The sequence below is a fragment of the Nuphar pumila genome, chromosome 10 (genome assembly GCF_984573655.1).
Source record: "Nuphar pumila chromosome 10, dmNupPumi1.hap1.1, whole genome shotgun sequence".
NCBI lineage: Eukaryota > Viridiplantae > Streptophyta > Magnoliopsida > Nymphaeales > Nymphaeaceae > Nuphar > Nuphar pumila.
The window spans coordinates 36,411,587-36,436,782 of record NC_143258.1 but is presented as its reverse complement, the minus strand read 5'-3'; the positions used below and the strand labels follow the sequence as shown (position 1 = coordinate 36,436,782).

At 38.6% G+C, this 25,196-nt stretch overlaps 1 protein-coding gene across 1 annotated transcript; it reads right to left on the bottom strand.

Moving 5' to 3' along the window:
• Nucleotides 1-407: 407 nt before the first annotated feature.
• LOC149826660 (receptor-like protein 41) lies at nt 408-24,118 on the bottom strand. The gene is made up of 2 exons (XM_090018358.1): nt 20,768-24,118; nt 408-644 (listed from the first exon to the last, which is right to left on the bottom strand). Exons 1-2 carry the CDS (start codon nt 24,116-24,118, stop codon nt 408-410), a joined length of 3,588 nt encoding a protein of 1,195 aa, XP_089874484.1.
• Between the last annotated feature and the right edge of the window lie 1,078 nt (nt 24,119-25,196).

The window sequence follows — 25,196 nt, the reverse complement described above, 5'->3', positions numbered from 1 at the left end:
AATAACCTTCAACTCCTGAGGGAGCCATGAAGGTGTCCTCTCTCTCTCTCTCTCTCTCTGGAATAAAACCCTTAAGATTTTCTCACCTGTATAATCTAACATCGAAACATTTTAAGATTACAGAACCGATATTGAAACACTTTCAAAACGTCATTATAAATCGAAGACAAATCATTCATGTGTCTGGTACCCTGGTAAAATATATAAATCATAAACGGCAATGTCAACCTCATGCCTTCTCTTTCAGGTTTAACAGAATACCATTGTTTTCTTTATTAATACAAATCAAGTTATCATATGAAAGTTGCTCCCCGTATCCTACCTATATCACTATTGGCCAGGGAAATCGTGCTCAACCCTGCCGCTTAAAGCTAAAGGTGTGCATGACTACATAAAAAAGAGCTTGTTCAAGACTGCACACAAGAAGTTGGCACCTGCATGCCAGTAGAGACTCCATTAACATTAGCGCACATAGAGGTAGCCTGTCCTCCTTGTCCATTGTACTCCAAATTGATGTCACTAAGCTCAATGCCCTCACAGGGGAATTCTTTGCTGCACACGAGTTTTACAGCTACTTGTGATGCTGATGTTCCTTGCACGTTCTTAAAATTTAGGTTGTAGATCTTCACCTTTGATGGGGCTCCCTGTTTCACAGAAAGGAAAATTAAAATCCACACCATCAATCATGTTGGGTGGTGATCGTTTTTAACCACTCCAGTGGTTACCCATGTGGTCAGTTGGGTCATGTGTCAAGCTGAAGGCCCAGGATTGAAATCTCGCTAGCGCATGAGGGGCTGTCATTGCTTTTATCATGGTGTCATTCTTAGGTCTCTTACCTTTTGAGTATCCTTGTAACGTTGGACTCTTCACGGTTCTGGTACCATAAATTTTATATGGTTATGGGTTCTTACGATTCATGGAGAATCGTCTTTATTATTTGCTTTAGATAGTCCTAGAAGATGTCTGACCGGGGATACCAATGAACCAATTCGCTTACAATTTAGCATATCCTTCAGCTCTATAATTTTCAGTTATTGTAAGGTTAGTGATTTTGTATAGTGAAAAGAAAAACATCCTGATTTGGAGGCCTAATTCTGAATGAGCTCATTGTATATTATTACTTTTTGATCAATGAAATTAATTTTCAGGGTAAACCCCTACCATTATTCATAAAAAAAAAAACTAAATCCTAACATAACCTGTATACAAGAGGTTGGGAGTAAAATTCTTCTCTTTAATCCTTTTTGAAAAGCTTTGTTTTTTTGTTTTCCGCTTTTACTTTCCATCAAGCCTAGGAGTTCAATTCCTCTCCTTTTCAATCTGTGAGCTTTGCTGAAAATCACGATGAGGCATTTAAAGTAGCTATAGCACATACCTTGCTGTCGTCCGTTTGGCCATCACCCTTTGCTCCAAACTTCGTCACATTGAAGACTAGATTTCCTGCATGAGTACCGGCAACAACAACAACAACAACTACGCCTTCATCCCAAAACAATTGGGGTCGGCGATATGAACCAAAAAGAAAATCATTCTGGGTCCTCCACATGAGTCCTTCTCTTCCAATCATTTCTATCCAATGCCATGTCCTCAGTGAGGTTCAAAGCATTCATATCCTTTCCTATCATCTCCATCCAAGTCTTCTTAGGCCTACCTCGACCTCTTTTGACTAATATATTTTTCCATTTGTCCATCCTTCTAACTGGAGCATCATTAGGCCTTCGCCGAATATGTCCAAACCACCATAAACGATTTTCTCTCATCTCATTTTCAATGGATGCAACACCTACCTTCTTACGTATCTTCTTGTTTCGAATCTTATCTTTTATTGCACATCCATCGAAGCATACGCATCTCAGCTACACTCATTTTTGAATATGAGTACTGGTAATGCCATATAATCCAAAAGCTAGCACTAAGCACCAGGAAGAAAAGCCTCTATAGCTCATTTTCATCTCTTCTCTAGCAACACACACAGACAGGCCAGCAGCCACCTGATTCTTTTTGTTCATTGAAATTGGACCATGGTATGGGTATGAATAAGGAGTTGGAGGTGCAACTTCCTCTCTATCAACATGCTAAAATTCTAACCATATCCGCCACTCCTCACGCTGTCTGAAAAGCATCTAAACAAATTGCTTGTTCCATTCATTAATCTTTTTTTTTTAATAGTTAGTTACCTATGAATCTCAACATGTTTAGTTTATTTCAAACTCATCTTTGTGAATCTCAACATGGTTAGTTTATTTCCAACTTATCTTTGTTAACTTCCTAGTATATTTAGCTAATGACAGTAAATCACTAACTTTGTATAACTGCTACTATTTTTAAGAAAAGCACTCACCTTCCCTAACTTCTTTTTGGTTTTTCCTTCTTTTCCGGCCATCCTGAGGTGAGTGCACATGGTCGCTAACTGAGGTAAGATCAGGCACAAAATATTTGTGTTCTGAAATCACCACGGTTCATAGTCTTAATCTTTGTGTAAGCATGATATCAGCACTTTTTCATGATGGGCCTCAATTTTTATACAATTAGTGGCAGCGATGAAGTGAAGGCATTGATGGTGGTGATTTCAAAAGACAAATTTTGTGTTTTGGCATATTACCTCGTCTCTCTCTCTTACCCTTTTTACTAGCCTGTACGTGCCGAGCTTCCCTGCACTACTGCATATGCTATTGGAGGCAAGGCAGCTATCTAGCCAGTGTCAAGAAAGAGATGGGCTGCTGTTGTGTGAAGGAAGAGTTCAGCTTTTCTGGAGCCAAGTTGTGGGTTCCGACTGGGATATGCATGGCCGTAAGCAACAAGTTTGATCAAGCTCGTTAACCTAGATTAGGCTTGGAAAATTGAGCTCTGATTATATATATCAACTCTACAAATATTTGACGGATTGATATAACCCAAAAATTAAACAAATGACAATTTTGAAAATGCATAATCAATTTTTAAGGATAAAATACAGTTTTTGAATAAACAAGCCAGTTTTCCAAATAGTTACTTCTAGGGGTATATAGGGTATGCCTTTTCTTTGAGGCAAAAACAGTTAAATAATTTTCAAAATATAACTAACAATATTTTTCAGTTCAATTTAGAAAACAAGTGACCTTTTTACCTTCATAATTAAGTTTATATTATGAAAAATGTTATTTTTTATGATGTTATAATCATCTCAATTACCAGTCTTTATGATCCTTAAAAATTCATAGTTGCATGTGAATTTTGCTTTATGATTGCATATCGAAAAATGATCATATTGTATGACAAATTTGACATGTTTCTCGAAAAACCACACAATTTGCCAAAATTTGTTCGATGACCAATTTCGCAGGTTTCCCGATTTTTTAGGATCTTTTTCTCTTTAGCACTCATAGAACTCTTCGATTTTTGCACGTTGTATTGCAATTGAAATTGAAATATCAACACGTATATGTAAGTACCATTGGTTGTATATACACATAACTCGAGACATTAATAATTAGACCTCAACTACCTTAATTGCGTCCTTGTTTGAGGGTGGGTTGTGATCGATGACCTGAGATTATAGGCTTTTCTTCTGTCATGTTATCATTGCAAAATTTTTCCCTTCCCTGCAGGAGAGAGGGAAAACCTTTCGCGATGAAAATTGTTTTGAAATACTGACCTCCGTTTTGAAATTAGTGAAAAAATCCTTAGGATGGGACTCGACCTATCGGTACAAGGTTATACCGTTCTTGGTGCCTTTACCAGGGGTAATCGAACCAAGGACCAAATATGAACTTAACTTAGCTTATTTATCAAAATTGATGTTCTATCCTAAATGCACAGAGAATTCAGGCATGTGCTATGCGATTTCGTGAAATGCACATTAAAAAAATATGATGCATGCTTCTGAAAACATTTGGGAAAGAGTGGAAATCGATTTCTCCAGAAAGACCTAAATGAAGGGATTTTAAAACCTTGAGAAAGCTTCAGAAAATCATGAATGAATGTGAAAAAAAGGGGTAGAGATTCTTGGAAAATGGAATGAAGAAAGGACAAACATTCAGAGAGAAAGTATTTGTGGAGAAGATTCCAACTTTGGAAAATGATGATAAATTCATGAAAAAATTCCTTTTGAGACAAGAAATCACATCTTAGGAAATTGAAATTTTGGAAATCTAACTTTGGAAAATCGATTTTAACTCTTGAAAATACTTGGAAACTCTCTTGGAAAATTGAAAATTTAACTTTGAAAAGGGAATATTCTCCAAGAAAATCGTGAGAAAATGGAAGCAAGTCCTTTAAAAAGGAGGATTTTGAAATCTTGAGAAAGTTGGGGTCTTCAGGAAATCCTTGAGAAATCAGCTTTTTTTTAATAAGATTTTCTTGATTCTATAGAAAAAGGAATGATGCAAACTATCATAATTGAATGAATTTCTTTTTATGAAAACATCTTTTCAGGAAAATATGTAATTTTAAAATTAAACTAAGGTAAGATTACCACATATTCTGACTATAGCCGTAAATATGCTTGTAATTTACTTAGTTAATTCTAAAATATTTTATAAAATTATAAATATGCGGTGAATTTTTGGAAGATAGCTTAAGAGTGTAGGCTCGATGTGACTAGTAGGAAGATGCTGAATTTGGGTCTTGCCCATATTTCGTCTATGACCGTAAATGTGGACTCCACCGAGTTCATCAACTCCCTAAGAGTTGGTGCACATGCCATTCATGTTCATTCATAGTGATTTTCAAAGAAAAAATGCATGATTTATATAATCAGGATATTGTATAAAGCAAACTATATGATATGCATCCTAATCTAAGCGGGAAAGTAACTCTTATTCTAATATTTTCTTTACATTTACATTAATGAAATAAAAGAAATGGAAATGAAAGAAACTCTAATTCCTCCTTTTGAATGTCCCTGCAAAACTAAAAATTGGATTAGTATAGACATGTAGGTTTTTTCAGGATTTTCCGATAATATCCAGAAATTATCGAATTTATCTGGTTATAAACCCAATCAGATGCTTCCTTGATATGATTATGATTTGAAATCATGAAAGTGTGAGAAAAATAGGATAATAAAGATCTAAAATTCAGAATTGTGGTCAAAATGACCAAAATACTCCTAATATTGAGGTTATACCTTTTTAAATCAGGGTTTTTGAAGGAATTTTGATAAAATTTGGGAATTTTGAAATTCAAATTGGATCAAATGACGATGAAATGAATGATGAGTCATGATGACATGCTGCTAAGCATGATGGGACTGTAAAATCAGAAATAATATCGAAATTTTGGCCAAAATGGTGAATTTTGCCTATTTTTCACCTGAACCTGGATTCACGGGAGCCCTGTTTTGATGATGTGGTTAATTCGAATGTCAAACGACCTTCAAATTATACCAAATTCGACAGAGAGCGTCCCTTTACCCTTAGGAACAGTATAGAACAATAAAATGCATGAAATGATATGACCTAGATGCAAAATTTTAAATAAAATTCTAAAATATGCAAGTTTCACCTGTGGGCATGAGCCAATTACGGTATTTTACACAATAACAAATCATCCCATCATAGAAATGCCTAATATTTTACAGGATGCTGAAAAACATAAAAATGAACAACTTTGACTTTTACAGCTCTGAGATTTGACCTACGACGCATTCGATAGTAGAGACTTGTTTTTTATAGACGTGGAATTAAAAGGACTTGCTACAAAAAAAATAATAATTTGCCATTAAAATTCTCAAAATTTTAAGGGAATACTCCTAACATGTGTACCAATAACTTTTATGTTTACAGTATTGACAATTGATCCACTGACAGAAAAATAAAAATACAATAATAAATGCATAATTCAGAAAGACAAATATAAATGTCAAAATAGCAGTTTGACAATAAAATTACAGAAATGGCATACAAGCCATTCTAAAAATTATAAAATTCTAGAATCAAATAGTGGAGACTTAGAACATGAAATTATTCTTTTACAGATCCAGATTTGGAGTTATACTCAAGGAGAATCAGTCATCCCAAGTCGATCCAGGGTCTCAGAAGCTCATATTGGGCTCTGACACGTGTTCTGAGATCTCAGATTTTTGACTGGTAGAAAAAAATTAAAAAAATCTGATAAAATCATATTAAATACTAGACTCAATCTTGAATCCAAGGCACTTTTTATATTAGGAATTGGATCTCCCATAAGGGAGATGTCAATTTTACAAAGCGGGATTTGAAATTCTTGGCATTTCTTGGGTCTTAAAACCTGACTTAGCATTGTGGGATTTGAATAAAGTAAACATGTTCAAATGATTTCGATTTTTTTGCAAAACATCAGGGACAACTATCCGCACACAATGTGATTTTTTTTGCATTTTTAAAAGAATATATGAATATAAAATGATGTGTGGTCTGACTGCTAAAAATAGAGAATTACAGAAATGAAACAAAATGCATGAAATGCCTAATTAAATCATAACACATATTATTTTAACAAAATAAAATATAAATCTAGTTTATTAAATGCATGATTATGATGAAATTCTACAAAAAAAACAAATCAAGGACGGTGATTGACCATTTTGCTATATGCCATTTATGAGAGAGACTCGGTCCATTGCCTGAACGAATCAATTCTTTGAAACGACGGGATTGACATGATTACGTGTCGTTTTCCGAATCATAATGCGAATATGAATATGATGACATTATGATTCTGGTTCACATGAAGACCTACCTTGTGCTCTTCTAATGGTTCTGGAGCTCCGAGACTGGCTGTTCTTGGGATGCTACGAACCGACTTCAATTGCTCCTTGAGAGGCTCCCCGAGAATGTGGTCGGAGGTGCAGGATGAAGGTGGCTGGAGATCACCAAAATGGATCTTCAAAAGGTGGCGTGAGATGAGAGAGAGAGAGAGAGAGAGAGAGAGAGAGAGAGAGAGAGAGAGAGAGAGAGAGAGAGAGAGAGAGAGAATTTCAGGGTTCCAGATGCCTTAAAGGGGCGTGGGATTCTGTGTTTTAAAGAGAGTTGAGGCTCATTTGAAATTCAAATTCTTGTTTCTGCAGGAGCCTCCATGTGGTGCCACCTCAGAGTGGGCCACCTTGGATTATTTTAAAATAAATGAAATAAAAAATAAAATAAAATGAAGAGCTCTGGGGAGGCACCACCTCAGAAGGGGTTTGAATTTTTTCAAAATTCAGTTTCTAGCTTTTTCCTAGAATCAAGTTGCAGAGCTACTTTTAAGGAGAGCTTTCCAGAGATGGCGCCACCTCAAGGTGGGACGCCCCTCTTGCTTGGAGTACTTTTGAAATTTGAATTTTTGCTTTTTTTGGAGGAGGGAGAGATGGACATGTGGCGCCACCTCAGGGTGGCCCCATACTGCCAAGTGGCAAGTGAAGGAAAGAGAGAGAAAAGGCCAAGTGGCGCCATCTCATGGGCAAGGCTCGTATGTTTGAGGCTTTTTTAAATTTTAAACAAGACTTGCTTTTTGTGATGAGGGGAACATGTGGCGCCACCTTAAGGTGTCTCCACACTGCCATGTGGCAATAGGGAGAGGAGGCACCTAATGGTGCCACCTCAGAGACAAGATCCCCATTTTGAGGCTTTTTGAATTTCAAACTTTACAAAAGGAGGGCCTATGTGGCGCCATCTTAGGGTGGACCCACATTGCCATGTAGCTGCAAAAAGAATGAGGAGACACCAGATGGAGCCACCTTAGGGGCTACTGCTATATTTTTTGGGTTTTTCAAAAAGATTAAATAAATGTTCAATTTAGGTGTGCCTCCACCTCAGAGTGGGTCCCACCTTACTTTTTGTTGAAGTAAAAGCAAATTTGAAAAAGGTAAAACCTCTTTTTGGATTTTTTTATAAAACCTGTACCAACTGACAAATAAGAGATGAGACTTGGCCTAATTATGAAAAGCTTAAAAAGGGGTGGCCCTTCAGGGCAAATTTATAAAACGCATTTGGAGTTGCTGATAAAGGGGTATAATAAAGAGATTTTATAAAATTCAAAGTCCTTTTGGAATAAAATTTCTAAGTTCACAACTTCATCCCCTTCCTCAAGCAGAGCCGATTTAGTTGAAAAAATTTGGAAATCACTACTGAAAATTATCCAGATTATTTTCCTGAGAAAACATTTTGAAATTCAGAGCCCTGGGGTTAAAATGAGAGGAATTGGCAATTTTGAAGACCCAGGGGTTCAAAAGCAGTTTTGAAAGAGTTAAAACTCGAATCTTGATTGAAACTTTTGAAAATCGAGAGTTCTAGATCTCGACATGCAACACAGTGAAATGATGTGAAATGCTCTAAAATGTTATGCAATGACATGTCTCAGGGAATTCAATGTTGCATGGAAAATTGGAGATTTCAATCTCCTGATATGAGTAGGACTTTGAAATTTCGTGATTGGAGGTGAATTCTGGGCCAAAATAGAGAAATTTTGAGAATTATGGGCAAAATTTGGGCTTTTGCAAGGTCCGAGCTCAGAATTTGACCATTTTGTCCTCTAAAAATTTCAGAGGACAGACTGCTTGAAAATGCCGGGGAGGGTGATTGAAAATTTGGGGTGTTTACAGATGCCCCTCTTTGCTACTAAGTCGGTTCAAGACTGAGCTTAGTGGCAAAGAAAAATACACCAAATTTGGGCTATATAAAATGTCCCAGTTTGGAAGGATCCGACTGGGTGTGAAAGTGTTATCCCGGTGAAGATGGTAGATATAAATTGGAGAATGAAGAAGAAAGATTCACTTTGTGAAAGTGAAGTTCAGGTTTTTTCCCTTAACCTGGATGGGATGAAAGTATCTCGTATGGAATGAGGCTCAGGTTTGACCCTTAAACTGACCGGGAAATGAAATACCTCATTAGAATGATGCTCAGGTTTGTACCCTTAACCTGATCGGACAGAAATGAATGAAATCCTTGGACGAAGAGACCATGATGGGACCTTCAGACTTCGTACAATAAGTCTGATAGAGGTTTTGCAAAAGGAAGAAAAATGGGGGTTCCTAAAGCTTGAAAAGGGATTGATCTTGGGCGTTTCATTTCTGAGACTAAATCAACTTTTGAAATTGGTGGCCTTTTGCTAGAGAATGATTGTTAGTTTGACCTCGAACCGAAATAGGACTGTCTATGGTTGGACAATGAAGACACAGGGAAGTGTGTGAGTCTGAGAGCTCGCTCTCTCAAATTATAAAAAGAAGGGAAGGAATCTTGAAAACTCTCGTTAACAAGTCCTAAAGAGGGATTAAAATGGTGTCGAAATGTGTCAGACTGAGCCTCAAGCTCTCGTTTTCTGTCAGAATAGCTAGAAGTTGTTGCCAAAATGTTGAAAATTATTGTTGATTCAAAATAATTGAAAATGATGCACGTTAGTGCAAAAATATTTTCTCTTTTCTACCTGAAGTATTACCTCCAACCGAGTTAACTTCGTAGAATCAAGATTCAAATTCAAATTGCTGGTGATTGGCTTTCTTCAAGAAAGCTATCAATTTCCTTGATATGAACGAAAAAGAAGGAATTCTTATTGCGAAAGCGATTGGTGAAAGAATATTGATAAAAGAATTTTACAAAATTTAGAGAGGATTCTTGGCATATTTGGCAGTCTGATATCCTGAGATTCTTTTCTCGTGATGATCTTTCTGCTCTCTTGGGTTTTTTGGGGATCACATTATCCTTCATTTTGGAGATGTCTTGACTTTTCTCTCTCTTTTTCTTTTTTTGGGAAGGGTACGTCACAAACTCCTTCAACTCAGAGATGTTCGGATCCTTCTTTGCCTCAGGGATTATCTTGATGGTGTTGGCTCATTGGTTGGAAATTTCTTGGTGATAGCAAGAATTAAATATCTTTTAGGGTTTGTCGGGAGGCTCATCGCAGTCGCCTTCATCTTGACGATGATCTGAACTTTCCCTGGAAGGATTTGTCACAAACTTCTTCATCTTGGAGATGATCTAAATCTTCTTTAGCGTCGGGGGTCTAACTCGCATAATTTGTCTTCAACTTGACGATAATTGAGAGATCCCTTTTGTAGATATTTAATTACAGCTTAGGTGATTTGAGAGATATGAAAATTGAATGTGTTTTTCTGTATCACCCAGGATATTTTGACTGCCTTATTTTCCAAGAATGATCTTTAAAAATGTGCCATTGACTGCGATCAATATCGATCACTTATGACTTTGCAATAACATTGAATTTTCTTTGCTGGCCATATCGAGGATTTATTCTTCATCCTTTTGGTTGGCCAATAGAAAGAATTTGAATTTTAAATCCTTCTTCGTGAAAGCTTTGTCCTTTCAGAAGTAATACTGAAAGTATTTTGAGGTAAAAATTGTGTGCAATAAAGATTCTGAAATCAACAAGTATTTGATGACAAATTGGCAAAATGTTCATGGAATCCTTCGTGAAAGCGAGCATTTAGAGTTTGATTCGACGCTTCTGTGACGATATTCTCCTCTCATTTTCCCAAAGAAGAAGATTCAGAAATGAGAAATATGAATTACTCCTCTCTTCCTTAAAGAGGAGGTGTTTGCAAAACAAACTTTCAAAGAGAAATTAAGCTTTCGTCAAAGCTCCCTAATATTAGGCTTCTCTTATGTAAAGGGAGCCGATAGAAGTGAGGTCGATAATGTGGGTCATGAAAGAGTGAGTCCATCACACTCTCCCTAAAAAGCAGGTCTTTCATAACAAAATGGCCTAGTATGAGAATTGAGGTGGCCACAAGGAAAGCGAGCCTTCGTCGAGCTTCTCTCTGTAAAAAGGGTTCCTTATATGAAATTGAAAGATTGTTTTGCAAACGGTTCACAAAGACGCAAGTTCCTTCAACTCTCCCTGAAAAGGGGCTAAGTGAACAAAGGGTAGCATGCAAAAAGAACGAGCTCCCTCGAACTCTCCCTATAACTAGGGTCTTTCGCAAGAGAAAATGATTGAGATTGGATATTAGGTGACCAGAAGGTCGAAATTGGAAATGTGTTGACCCTGAAGGTCGAAATTGAGAGTTGGGTGACCTGGAGGTCGAAATTTGAAATTGAGTGACTCGAAGGTCGAAATTGGAAATTGGATGATTGAGTGACCCGAAGGTCGAAATTGCAAATTGGATATTGGAAATTGGGTGACCCGAAGGTCAAAATTGGGAATTGAATGACCCGAAGGTCAAAATTGAAGAGTTGAATGAACCTAAGGTCGAAATTGGAAATTGGGTGACCCGAAGGTCGAAATTGGAAATTGCGTTTTGATGAGAGGTTCATGCGAGGACTGAACCTAAAAGATTGACTAATGCGACTGACGAGACCCTACCACAAGGGTTAGATTTTGGGAACATACCAGTACAAACACTAGCTTTTACAGACATACCAGCATGAGCGTTGGATCTCGAAAATGTATCTGTATGGGCATTGGATTTTGATTCAGTACTAATGACTGTCTTTCGGTTTTGAATGACAATTGGGAATTGCGATTGGACTAGTTGCTGAAATTTCAAGACTGACCAGGCAAATTAATATTAACGCAGTTGAATATGAATGGATGCAAATTGAAGCACATGGGTGCACAAGTGTATAAAATGAGAAGTTTTGTGTATTCTGCCTGCAACATGACATTTTGGGATAGAGACAACAATTTTAAAAATGCCCCAGCATAACTGGAAAAGAAAATTTTGATCATTATTGAAAAAGTTGGAAAGTTACAAAAGAGTAGATGCTTTAAGTATAGAATTTTTTCAAATTTCGAGCATTTATTGGATCTGATAATTCTACCCTAGCGGCATTAATGAACCGATATGAATTACGGGGTAATGCTTTCTTGACAACGTAGAGGCCTTCCCAATTTGGTGACCATTTGCCACCGGAACGATGCTTAAGATAAGCTGTGGATCGAAGCACTAGATCATTGACTCTGAATTTCCTTTCGATGACAGACTTCACATATTGTCTGACTATTCTTTGGTGATAGGATTGAGCATGTTCCATTGCTTTTAACCTTCTCTCATCGAGCAAATCAAGTTGTATTAGCCGTTGTTGTTGATACTAATCAAGTGGTAACTTCAAGAGTGATGCAAACTTCAGGGAGGGTTTCTGAACATGTAGAGGCAATACTACTTCTGTTCCATAAACAAGTTTTGACGGAGTAGCATTAGTTGGAGTTCAAATGATGGTTCTGTATACCCACAATGTGTCATGGATCTTTTCATGCCAATCACGGCTTGTTTCCAAAGTTCGCTCCAGGATTCGAATCAGAATTTTATTGGTGGCTTTTGCCTGACCATTCCCTTGAGGATAATAGGGAGCAGAGAAATGGTGATGGATTTTGAATTTCGAGCAGAATGCTCTCATTCTCTTATTCTTGAAATGACTGCCATTGTCAGACACGATATCGTGCGGAATGTCAAAACGACACAGGATATTCTTGTGGATGAAAGAAACCACATGTCGACCTTCTATTGTACGTAGAGTGACAACTTCTACCCATTTGGTAAAGTATTCTGTTGTGGCAAGAAAATATTGATGGCCGTTTGAAGTGAAAGGAGTGATGGGACCTACAACATCAAAAGCCTACATGAAAAATGGCCATGGAGAGACGACGAATTGCAAATATGTTGCTGGCGCGTGAATGGAAGGTGCATGCATCTGACATTGAATGCACTTCTTCACAAAGCGGTAGCAGTCTTGCTACATGGTTTTCCAATAATATCCTGCTCGGATGATTTGCTTGACAAGCGTTTGGTAGCCAACGTGGCCACCATAAATACCTTTGTGTGCTTCCCCCACAACTTCTTTGGCTTCGTCTTTGTCTAGGCATCTGGAATATTCATAACTGAATCTACGACGATAGAGGACATTTGCAAGAATGAAATAACGCATAGACATGCACTGATTTGCTCGTTGTTCTTTCTTTGAAAGCTTTGGAGGAAATTTGCCAGTCACTATGAAAATTTTGATATTGTAATACCAAGGCTTCTTCTTTTGCTCATCTTGGTTTACTTGCTCTATTGGGAGGAAGGCAGGTTAATCAAGTCTGCCAACTTTGAAGGAACAACATGATTCTCCTTTTTTGAATGTCATAATGGAGCCTATATTGGCTAGAAATTGTCTGCCATCTGATTGAAGTCGCTCTTGATATGGAAGAGCTGAAATTCTTCAAAATTGTTGGCAAGAGCTGAGACGATCTTTTGATAGGGAAACAACTTGTGATCCTTGACTTGTCATTCAGTTTGGACTTAATTGACGATAAGCAATGAATCGCCATAAGCATGCACTCTCTTGATGAAGTTTTGTAGAATCTTCATGCCTTGTATCTGAGCTTCATATTCAGCCATATTGTGGGTGCATGAAAAATAGAGCTTGAGGGAAAAGGGAATCATCTCTTTCTCAGGAGTTATTAATAAGATCCCAATGCCTATTCCTGCTATGTTTTTAGAACCATCGAAGAATAAATTCTATATTGGTGATTGCTGAACATTACATATTTATTCGTCAGGAAAATTATCTTCGGCTTTCACTTCTTCTGTCAAAGAAAAGTCAGCCAGTTGATCTGTAATAGCTTGGCCTTTGATCGATTGTTGAAAGATATACTCTAAATTGTACTGCATCAGTAAGACTTTCCATTTGGTGATCCGTCCACTGAGAAAGGGTTGCTCGAGGATGTATTTGAGAGGATTTAATTTTGACAGGATCTTAACTTCAGATGTCAACAAGTAGTGTCTCAACTTCTGACACATCCAGACCAGGGCTAGGCAGGTCTTTTCTATTTGAGAGTATTTCTTCTCATAATTTATGAAAGTTTTACTCACATAATAGATGACATGCTCGATCAGACTGCCTTCTTTATATTGCGCTAAGAATCCACCATTTCAAGACATAGCAGGGTCAATCGGACATTGAGAGTTGATGCTCGAGGGAGAACTCTGAGAGCCATGACTGCAGAAGGCAATGACTGCTGTGGTGTTCATGTTACTCCCAAACCTGAACACGCGGCCCTTTTTGGGTTCACCAGTTGCAATCACCCATGCTGCATGATCAAAAGGCGGATGCTGAGTGGAGTCATCGCCATATCGCTCTATCATTTACTGCTCATATGACTTCTATAATGTAATGATTAGAATATAAATTAATAATTAAGAATTATAATGTTTATGATAACGTAATTCATAGTAACTTGTATATTATAATGTTTATTAATACAATAAATACATACCGATGTTGTTCTCGCCTTCTCTGATACAAAATCTTTCGTGCTCTTATGTTTATGTGTTTCAACAAACACATCCTTGTAAGGCATAATGTCTTCTTTTTTTGTTTGCTGCAATGTTAAATGATAAAAAAATCAATTAATAAGTATGCAAAAATACTTACAAAATTGACTATATATATATATATTGATGAGTTACCATTTTCTTCTAGTGGCTCTCAAAAGTCCTAGATCCACCTGTGTGTAGATGGGCATCAGACATCTTTGCTCGATTTTGTGTAGCCTTTGCTAAGCAGTTTCAAAATTCATTGCTCGCCTACTTATCGCACTTGCTCTCCCAATAATCTCTCCTGATAGTATAAGGCCCATGGCCCTTCCACTGCAGTGGATCATCTATCCCAAGAGCTGTTTTTTTGCTGCAATCATCATATTGTGTAGCATGTCGGCAAATCAATTGACAGCCACCTTCTACCACACTACCCTCGCGTCTTTCTCTTCATTCACAGTAGCGAAGCGATGAGAAGCCTACAAATATTTTCAGAAAGTTAGCACACATGAGTATAAAAATAAATAAATATGAAATACATTAGTTATGATAAACGATTGCATACCATGAATAAGGACATTAATCTGTCCAACACCTCCGTTGGGTACTCTTTTCATTGCGTGACCAGTCTTAGAAGATGCTGCAGTAGTAACTTCTTAATTTCTCATATTACTTCTTGATGCTCGAATCTCGCACTGCACATGAATTGATATATATTAACAATCGACTGTCGATATATACTATTTATAAGATAAATATTGGACAGGTGACAATGAAATACTTACGGTCGACTATCGATATGCACTATTTGAATGAGTCATCGTGTGTCACACTGAGAAGACCCTGCATCCGGCGTTGCCTCATGATGCGTATGAGTAGCTTGTGTAGATGAGTCATGTGTAGGCGAAACATCACCTACAGAACAATGAGTTAGAAATTTACACAATGCACATTTAAACTAATCAAGTATACAATTATTTAAATGATATACCTAATGAAGCATTGTGTGAAGACGGAGGCTGAGACTGCCTATCACTGAGCTGAGATCATATAAAGACGATTAACAAGTAACAATGCTTATATCAACATATAAGCAAAAACATAATGAATGCCTATATTTGAATATAACACAAAGACATTTACCTAATGATGTCCCACGACCTCCACTTGGTCCTCGACCACTGTGACCTCCACGAATCATATTTTAACAAATAAAAATATTGTTTGAATCAGTTATATGATATGCAATTTTATAGATACATATTCAAATAAAAAATAACTTTATGCAAGCATGGATACAGTCACATCAAACGTGACAATACATTCAAATCATTCATAGCATATCAATGTCAAACATGTACCTGCAACAAACACACTCCAATATTCTGTTAACTACTACCTCTTAACTACTCCAATATTACTTTCTCCTATCTCTTCAAGTTTCATTTTCTCTTGTTTATTATGTGTATTATTATTATTTTTTATATCTATTAGACTTAGGTCAATACCATATTATACATTATAGGTATCATAAATAATATACAATATACAATATACTATACAATAAAGGTCAATATGGCTGGTGGACACCCCCATATAATATGGCTGGTGGACACCCCCATATAAGGTTTCAACCTTCCATATTGCATGTTGTCATTTGACTTTGTCAAGCTAATTGATTTTTCTTCTTTTTATTATTATTATTTTATTTCTTTCTTATTCTCAATTCCACTTCCTTTCTTCTTTTTTTCCAGCCTTTCCATCCTAAAAAAAATTATAGGATGAGACGCGCCCCCACCCCCCACCCCCTTCTTGGTAGGCTTACCTAAGTAAATAGGCAAGTTTTGACTTTTGGTTTTTGAAAACTTTTAAAAACCCTTTGTATTTAAAGTTGTAAATTTCATTTTTATTTCTTTAAGTTAACAAAGAGGTGACACATAGAATGAGATGACCCACCTATGGACATCTACCATCTTATTCAATTTAATTGAATTATATTTTTCATTCTATTTAATTATTTTCCTAATTAATTTAATTTAGTATTTTGGATTTCAATGCTTTCAAAACTATAATTTAAGTTTTAAATGAAATAACTCTAAATGAAACTCAAATTATTTTCAAATGTATGAGACTTCTTCTAAACCCAAAATTCGTCTATCTTAATTATATTTTTTTCTAAAAATTCCAATTTTTCAAAAATGTATTTCGAAGATGATTTCTACTACGGTCGATAAAACCCCTTGGCATTTTTTATATATATTCGATTATTTTTTTTCCTAAGTCTTATTCCAAGACCTAATCTATTGTATATTATTTAATACATATTATAATTATCAATTTATCACATATAAAGACATTTGCAAAAATTTACGAAATTCCTCAAAAAATCATGGGCATTACAATACTAGTGCTCTCCATGAGAATACACTTGGTCAGATGGATCCTCGTTCCATTAACTCTTGCAATTATCTTTTCAGCTCCTCAAGCTCCGCTAGTGCCATTCGATATGGTGCTTTTGAGATTGACACAGTTTTAGAAAATAAGAGTTGCGTGGTCTAGAGGGAGTAATGCGAAGCTAAGGATCACCCTTTGTAGTATTGTTTATCTTCATTCGCCAACCATGTCATTAGGAAGAGTCAATAACTAACTACACAACAAGTTTGCAAAATTCAATCCTCAACCCAAAGAAGATTTCTCAAGGGCACGTCAGGCTCAAAACTGCCTCAAATACGAGCACTATGGGAAGCTCAGGCATATTATAGTGAAGTCGGTTTTCCAAGTCATCAAGGGACATTCTTTGGTGCTAGAACAAAAGGTCAAGCTAATGTCAACTTTATTGATGCTCAAACTAGTTCCAATGTTTCTATTGTCCCTAGTACTCCCAACTCTACAAATTTGGTACCTCAGTTCACCCATGATGAGTATGAAAAACTATGGTCGTTCATTCACCAAGGTAACCCACAGGTTAACCTAGCAGGTAATATCTTCTTCCATTCCTCTTTTTTCTCCTTTTCTCAATATTGGATCATAGATACATGTATTACTGATCATATGACTAATGATTTGTCAAATTTGAATAATCCATCTATAGTTTCTTTTTCACCCATCGATCTACCAATTAAAGCTTTCACTCGTGTGACTCAAATAGAAAATGTCAATATTTATTCCAATTTAGTCTTTAAGAATGTTTTGTGTTCCTAATTTCATATTCAATCTCATATCTATGAATAAACTTGTCCAAGATTTGAATTGTGAAGTTGTATTTAACAATGATTACTATTGGTTCGGGACCCATGCTCGAAGAAGAAGATTGGAGCGGGTAGGCTACATAACGGGCTATATTTTCTGGAAACGGATGGTATTTTTATACTTAATGCATCCTCAAAATCATTTTCCTCTTTATGGCATTCCCGAATAGGACATTTATCCAATGCTAGATTAGAAACATTGATAAACTCCAAGATAATTGTTTGGCATTTATTTTTTGATGAATGTTCCATTTGTCATATGGCCAAACAAATCTGATCCCCATTTCTAAGTTCTATATCCATATCTTCTTCATTTCAATTGATCCACTATGATATATGAGGCAGATATAAAACTTTTTCATTGTTCGAGGCACATTATTTTCTCACCATTGTTGACAATTTTAGTTGTTGCACATGGGTGTATTTAATGAGATATAAATATGAAACTCAAAATGTTCTTCAAAATTTTATTGCCTTGGATAGAAATCAGTTTAACTCTCATGTTTTGAGCATCGAATCTGATAATGGATTTGAATTTTTTTTAAATGAAATGTTATCGTACCTTAATGAAAAAAGGATAAATCGCTAACATAGTTGTATTGGAATGCTAAAAAAAATGGTGTCGTCGAATGCAAACACAGAGACCTCCTTAATATTGCCCTGACACTTAGGTTTCAAGCAAATTTGCCCATGCAATTTTGGGGAGGGTGAGTTCTTACATCTGCCTATCTCATAAATCGTCTTCCCTCTAAACCGTTATCCAGGAAAACTCCCTTCAAGGTCCTCTACAACAAAAAACCCTGGTATAATCATATTTAGGTGTCCAGATGTATTTGTTGTGTTCATAATATGCATCACTTTCATAAGTTTGAAAGCAGAGCTCAAAAATATATTTTCATTGGGTACTCCCATGTTCAAGCCACTTACAAAGGTTTTGACATCGAAAAACAAAAAACATTTTCTAGCAGAGATATGTGTTTTCATGAAAATCAATTTCATTTTCAAAGTCAATGTGACAAGGGTCAATGCAACAAAAACAATAATGAGAATAATGTCATTCCGATGGTCATATCTGAGCCAATTGAGACACATCCGAATGTGAAATTAGTCCAAAATAAAAAAATCTCATATCCTGAAATCAGGAACACGAAAATCAAATTCAGCCAAGCCAAGAATCCCAAAATCACTTCGTAAGACCCACAAGAAAATCCCAGAGGATTTCCACTCAACCATCATATCTTTGAGATTATCAATGCTACAATGCAACCTTTGTTATTCAATTGGATGATTTGAGTGATGCGGTTAAGAGCTTACGATATCCCTGTCTCAATACTTGAGTTATGAGTCTTTTTCACTAACATATAGAGATTTTCTGTCTTCCATTACCTAAGTCCCTGAACCTAAGCCTTTCAATCAAGTCATAAAGCACAAGCATTGGCAAGATGCCATGGCCATGAAAATTCGAGCACTAGAAGAGAATGATACCTGGATGATTACGAATCTCTTAGAAGGAAAAAAGGCCAACAGGTGCAAATGCGTCTATAAGACCAAGTACAGAGCAGACAGATCTATTGAGATGCACAAAGCTTACCTTGTTGTGAAAGGATATACCCAAATTGAGGGACTTGACTACAATGAAACATTTTCTCTTGTCATGGTTAGATGTCTTTTAACCGTCACTACTATTTAAAACTAGCACCTTTACCAAACTGATGTAAACAATGTCTTCCTTCATGGTGATCTAAATGAGAAAGTATATATGTATCTACCACCAATCCTCGATAATCAAGGAGAGTATGTCATTTGCCGGCTAAATAAGTATATTTATAGATTGAAACAATCCTCATAAAATTGGACATCTAAGTAAACCTCATATTTAACAGAATTGGGGTATTTGCAATCAAAGGCATATTACTCTTTATTTTCAAAAATGTTAGGAGCATCCTGTATATTCTTGTTAGTCTGTGTTGATGACATTATCATAGAAGAAAACGACATTAACAACATTGAAAAGTTGAAGGAAAATCTCAACGCAAAATTTAACCTGAAGGACTTAAGACAAATCAAATACTTTCTTGGGATAGAGGTGGCCAGATTCAAACAAAGAATATTCTTATATCAAAAAAAAAAATGGAACAATTGAAGTTAAATGAGGGAAAAATTATAAATGATGGGACATTATATCGAAGGCTTGTTGGGCATCTTATATACCTTACAATCACCGGTCTGGATATCGTTTATCCAATTAACATCCTCAATCAGTTCATGAGTCAACCATGAAAACCACACCTAGACGCTGCTTTAAGCTTATTAAGGTATATCAAAGCCACATCCGGACAAGGCATTTTAATGTCAACGTCAAGTGAGGTTCAAGTAAAAGGCTACTGCAATTCATACTGTGCAGCTTGTCCCCATGACCAGAAGATCCACGTTGGGTTACAGAATTGTGATGGGGGCCATTCCAATATAACATGGGACGATTCCTTCGAGGATTAATTCATTGCAAGAGAGCTATATGAATCTAAATTCAGTCATGCATTAAACACTCAATCTTAGATTTATATAACATTGAACTTACTCAACCAAATACATTCCTAAATCAGAAAAAATAAACAAACACATAAATTCTGAACTTCAAAATATGAATCAATTCAACCCAAATACGTCTCATACAACTGAAAATAAAACTAAAAAAATCAGAAAATGAGCAAGGAACGAGTTTCTTAGCTCTGACATGTCCAGCGCTGGCCAAACAGGTTCCGATGGTACAACACTTGACAGTAGCGTTTTAGCTTTTAAACTAGGGCAATGCATCACTTACCACAGTTGACATAGAGAAGAAAAACATGATCAGCCAGCACATTTGAGACATGCAATCACATTGCTCAAAAAGAATGTGCTGCTGCACCTCGTCAGACAACAAAACCCGTCTGAAAAGGTGGGTCCCATAGACTGCGTCGGACAGGTGTCACTCAGGTGCAGCAGCACATTTTTCTAATGCAATGCGATTGCTTGCTCCTGATCCAGATGTGCGCAGGAGGGTTTTTTTCACGGCATATCACTTCATTTGCCTCTCACCTTGCTAACCGAACTTCAACTTGACAGGGTTATGATTCGATTGCTTTGCCAAGCCAAGTTTCTTCTTAAATTATTTCAGAAAAAAAAATAAATAAAAGAAAAATCTTCATGTAAATTAATAGGTGAATAGATATGATTAAGAAAATGATAATCGTTGCTATATTGGGTTCAATCCTGTCTTCTAAAACCTACTTACAAATTGGCTGATTGTAAAGAATCTAGAAATTCAAGTGAAGCATTTTATACTTACCATGCTCGGGTGTCCATGGAAGTCCAGTATTGTGAGGATGGCGGAAAGGGATGGGGGAGAAGATGCAGAAGGTTGAGCAGAACAGGAGGATCCATCGAACAGAAATGATTTTTCAGAGTTACCCAAACTAAAATCTGAGTCCTTGCTCTTAAGAACTTTTATCCAATCCACATTCGATGCATGAGGTTTGCTCCTCCTGGAGAAGCTCTCACAGCCTGGAGGCATGGGGCCTGTGCCCCATCTTGAGGCGCGTTCTTTATGCTGCCTACACTTGATGCATTTCATAATAGGGTCTATCACCACGCTGTCTACATGATACCAGTACCAATTCCCCACGCTTTCAATGAACAAGATAGGCACCACCGTTATGGTTAATCCCACGACAAATCCTATCTCTGCCGCTATGTACTCCCATTTTGTCTCTTGGTCATTTTCCTTGGCAATACCCGCCGCATGCTGATGACCTCCATCATCTTCTCCAATAGAGCATTGCTTTTTCACTTGCATCCCACAGAGCTCGGGGTTTCCTTCAAAGGAAGCGGCATCAAAAGTATCGAATTGGTTTCCTTGAGGTATGCTTCCTTGGAGATTGTTGTATGCCAAGTTCAACTTAGAAAGAAATGTTAGTCTTGATAATTCCTCTGGTATGCCTCCAGATAGGTGGTTGTGAGAAAGATCCAAAGACTCCATTTGGTGCAAATTTCCTAAAGACTTTGGAATGGGGCCGCTCAGATTGTTGTTGGAAATGTTCAATGCGTATATGCCCTTCAGTGTGCCGATCTCTCCTGGAATTTCGCCTGTGAACAAATTGTTTGACAGGTCGATGATGGTCAAGATGGTCATTATCTTTATCAAGAAATCTTCCCCTTTGATTCTCTGGGTTAATATGACATAATAGTTTCCGGAAACCTGTAGGAACTTCGACCCATTCTTTGTTTCATACTCCATCATGGCCTCAAGGCTGTAAAACAATCCAGACGGAAGGGACCCTGATAATTGATTACCAGATACATCGATGATCTGTAACAGGGGGAATGCTTGTTCAAAAGCAGAGGATGCAATGGGCCCATACAGATGATTGGAACTTAGAACCAGTGCTCTTAATCTGCTCAAATGCCCCAGCCAAGAAGGGAATGCATCATTCAACTCATTGTTGCCCAAATCTAAAACTTCTAGCATGCTGCAACTGGAGAGAGATTTTGGTATCTTTCCCGCCAACCGATTATCATTCAAGCTAAGCATGGTTAAAGAGCTGGCACTGGCGAAGCCTTCTGGAATTTGGCCCTGCAACCAGTTTTTGCGCAGATTCAACACCTGCAACGCAGGCAAACCAGAAACACAATTTGGTATGGAACCTGTGAGACTGTTATTTGACATGTCCAAGGAATAGAGGTCCCTGAAATTGCAAATGAAAGTTGGGACTGCTCCAGTGATGTTATTGTCTGCAACCCATAAATACATGAGTGAGGAATTGATTGAGCCAGCAGTGACTTCTTCAAATCCATCCAGCTTGTTGTTAGAGAGTGACAAGAACTCAAGGCTAGGAATCCCCCATAACCATGATGGTATCCTCGCACCTACCTCATTATTGGAAAGGTCCAGAGCTTGAAGATGCTTTTGCTCACGGAGGAACCCGGGGAAGCCTCTGAGGTTGCAGGAGCTCAAGTACAAGTCAGAGAGCTGAGGGAGGTTTGTGGAGCCATCATCTGTAGCGCTCGAATCGGGTAACTCCACGGTTAATCCTGCATTATCAGAGAGGTCCAACCAATAGAGGTACTTGAAGCTCAGGAACAGTGAGAGATTGATGGTACCATGGAAGCCATTCAAAGAAAGCACCACCCTTCGAAGACGAGATAGGCTGCTTATGGAAGAAGGGATCTCTCCGCCCAGTGAATTGTTGTCAAGATAGAGGTACTGCAATTGCGAGAGCGGATTCTGAAAGCCAGGGAGTGAACCATCAAATCTGTTACTCCCAAGGTCTAGCGTCTGTATAGAGGGGTGGTTCAGAAGATGTGATGGGATCCCCCCACTCAGAAGGTTGTAGCTGAGGTATAATGTCCTTAAAGAAGGAAGGCTATTGAGAAGACGTGGGGAGATCTCCCCTGATAGAAAGTTGTAGCTGAGGTCTAAATAGGTGAGGTTGGAAAGTCCATTGAAAGATTCAGGTACAGATCTGGTTAAATTGTTGTTGGAGAGATCAATCAAGACGATTCCTCTCGAACCCCACAAAGATGGAATGCTCCCATTTAGTCTGCTCGATTTCATATAGAGGTGGGACAACCGAGTGAGGTTTGAAAACAGAAGAAGGCTACTGGACAGCTTGATGGAAGAAAGGTCCAGAAACTGAATATTGCTGCTCCTTGGAAGCATCCCTGGCAGGGATACGATGAGCTCTTCATTAGATGAGATGTCTAAACACTGCAATTCAGGCAGCAAGAAAACGCCCGAAGGGAAGTCACCCTGCAACTGGCAGTATCTCAGCTTAAGAACATGTAAGGAGGTGAGATTCGCGAAGAAGCCGGGCACATGTGATAAGCTGTTGAAGCTCAGGTCTAAGTAAGAGAGGGAATGCAGGTGGAGAAGCTTCGTATCCATGGGGCTGGAAAGATTGCAATCTGCCAAGCTGAGAGTTTGCAGATTCGGTAGTAATGATGATAGGACGAGGCTTGCCTCCTTGCTGCTCATGGTGAGGTAGATATCATCGAGGCGGAGGTGCTGCAGGAAACCCATGCCCTTAACAAACATGGCGAAGTCGGGGTTCTCGAGCTTCAGAAGGAGGTTGCCGGAGAGGTTGAGAGTTAACAACCATGTCATTTGCGATATCTCTGTGGGGATCTGCCCGGAGAAGCTGCAGTGAGAGAGGTCAAGGTGGGTGACGTTGGTGAGTTGCACCAGTCTGGAGGGGAGGGGCCCGTCGAATCCATTGTAGCTGAGGTTGAGAAGCCGAAGGCTCTGGAGTTTAAACAGAGAAGAGTCAATGCCGTTGCTGCTGCTGCTAATTGTGACGTTACCGAGGTGGACGGCGGTGATGAAACCGGTGAGGTTGTCGCAAGCGACGCCTTCCCAGCTGCAGCACTCGGTTCCGTTCTGCCATGATGCAAGCCTGCCCGGTACAAGGGCAAGGCCGCGCTTGAATTGGAGCAGCGCCGCGCTGTGATTCAGGAAGCACAAGGCCGAGGATTCTGCTACTGCTGCTGCTGGTGTCTCATCCCATGTACAGGCTAAGACAAATAGGATGGCTACAAGGATGTGTTTGCAGGGTAGAGTGGACGGAATGAGAGGAAGATACGCCACCATGGTGGTGGTGTCACTATTGAATGTTACCGTTAGATGGGTGATAATCCCCTTCATCATTTGGATTCTCCAAGAACGAAATTTATAAAATTAGCTCTTGATTCGGAATTGTTGGTATGTTCAACTTGTAAATGACATCATTAATAACTAGCGAGGAGACGCGTTGGAAGAAGGTACTTAGTCTGATCACTACATATGGCCTGTAGGGCTGGTATACCAGCTGAATGGAATGAACTTCAAATGTTCAAGCTTGGCTTATTCTCGTGGTGAGCCCAGTTGAGTTTGAGCTCATCATCTCGACTTCGAGATAATTTGTTTTAAAGAAAAAACACATTGTTTTAGAGCTTGGTTCAAAGGAGGGCAAAGTCTAAGGCAAGCAGGGAATTACCTCGGTTATAAGACCCATGTGAACTCGGATCTGGTTCAACTTGGGTCCAGCTATTAGCTATTAACGTCCTCGATACGCAGATTAAATAGGAGTGCATTTATGCCGCTTGGGTCAGAGGCGCACCAATTCAGCCCAGCGTGTCGCTGTCTGCTGAGGTGATACATTCGTCTCCTTCTGCATCGCTTATTCAAACACCGTGTTAGTACCAATATGTTGTTTACCGTGCCGCGTCCCTGTTATATCACACTTTGTCGCATTTAGGGATGGCAGTGGACCGGGGGAAAGCGGCGCCCCGCCTCGCCCCGTTTGGACCGGGGATGAAGGGTATGAAACGGGGATGGAGGTGAGGACGAAGGTTAAAATCCATCCCCGTCCGGGGGTGGAGGCGGGGATGGACTGGCATGTTCCCCCGCCCCGCCCCGCCCCGCCCCGCCCCGGCCCCGGCCCATCCCCGTCCCGGCCCCGCCCCATCCCCGCCCCCAACCCTTTATATTTTTACTGTTTACTAACCCTAACTCCCTTCCCTAATTTCCTAACCCTGGAGCCGCCGAGCCGGGCTGTCGCCTCTTCCCCTTCCCCATCCGCATTATCATTGTAGCCGGGCCGTCGCAGGGGGAGGCCTCCACCGTTGGCCGTCGCAGGGCCGTCGCCGATCTCCGACTCGTCCTCGGCGACGCTTGGGTGCGAATGCACACCAAGAAGCTTCAGCAGTACGTCGCTAACTACGAGCGCATGGCGTGGAGCGAG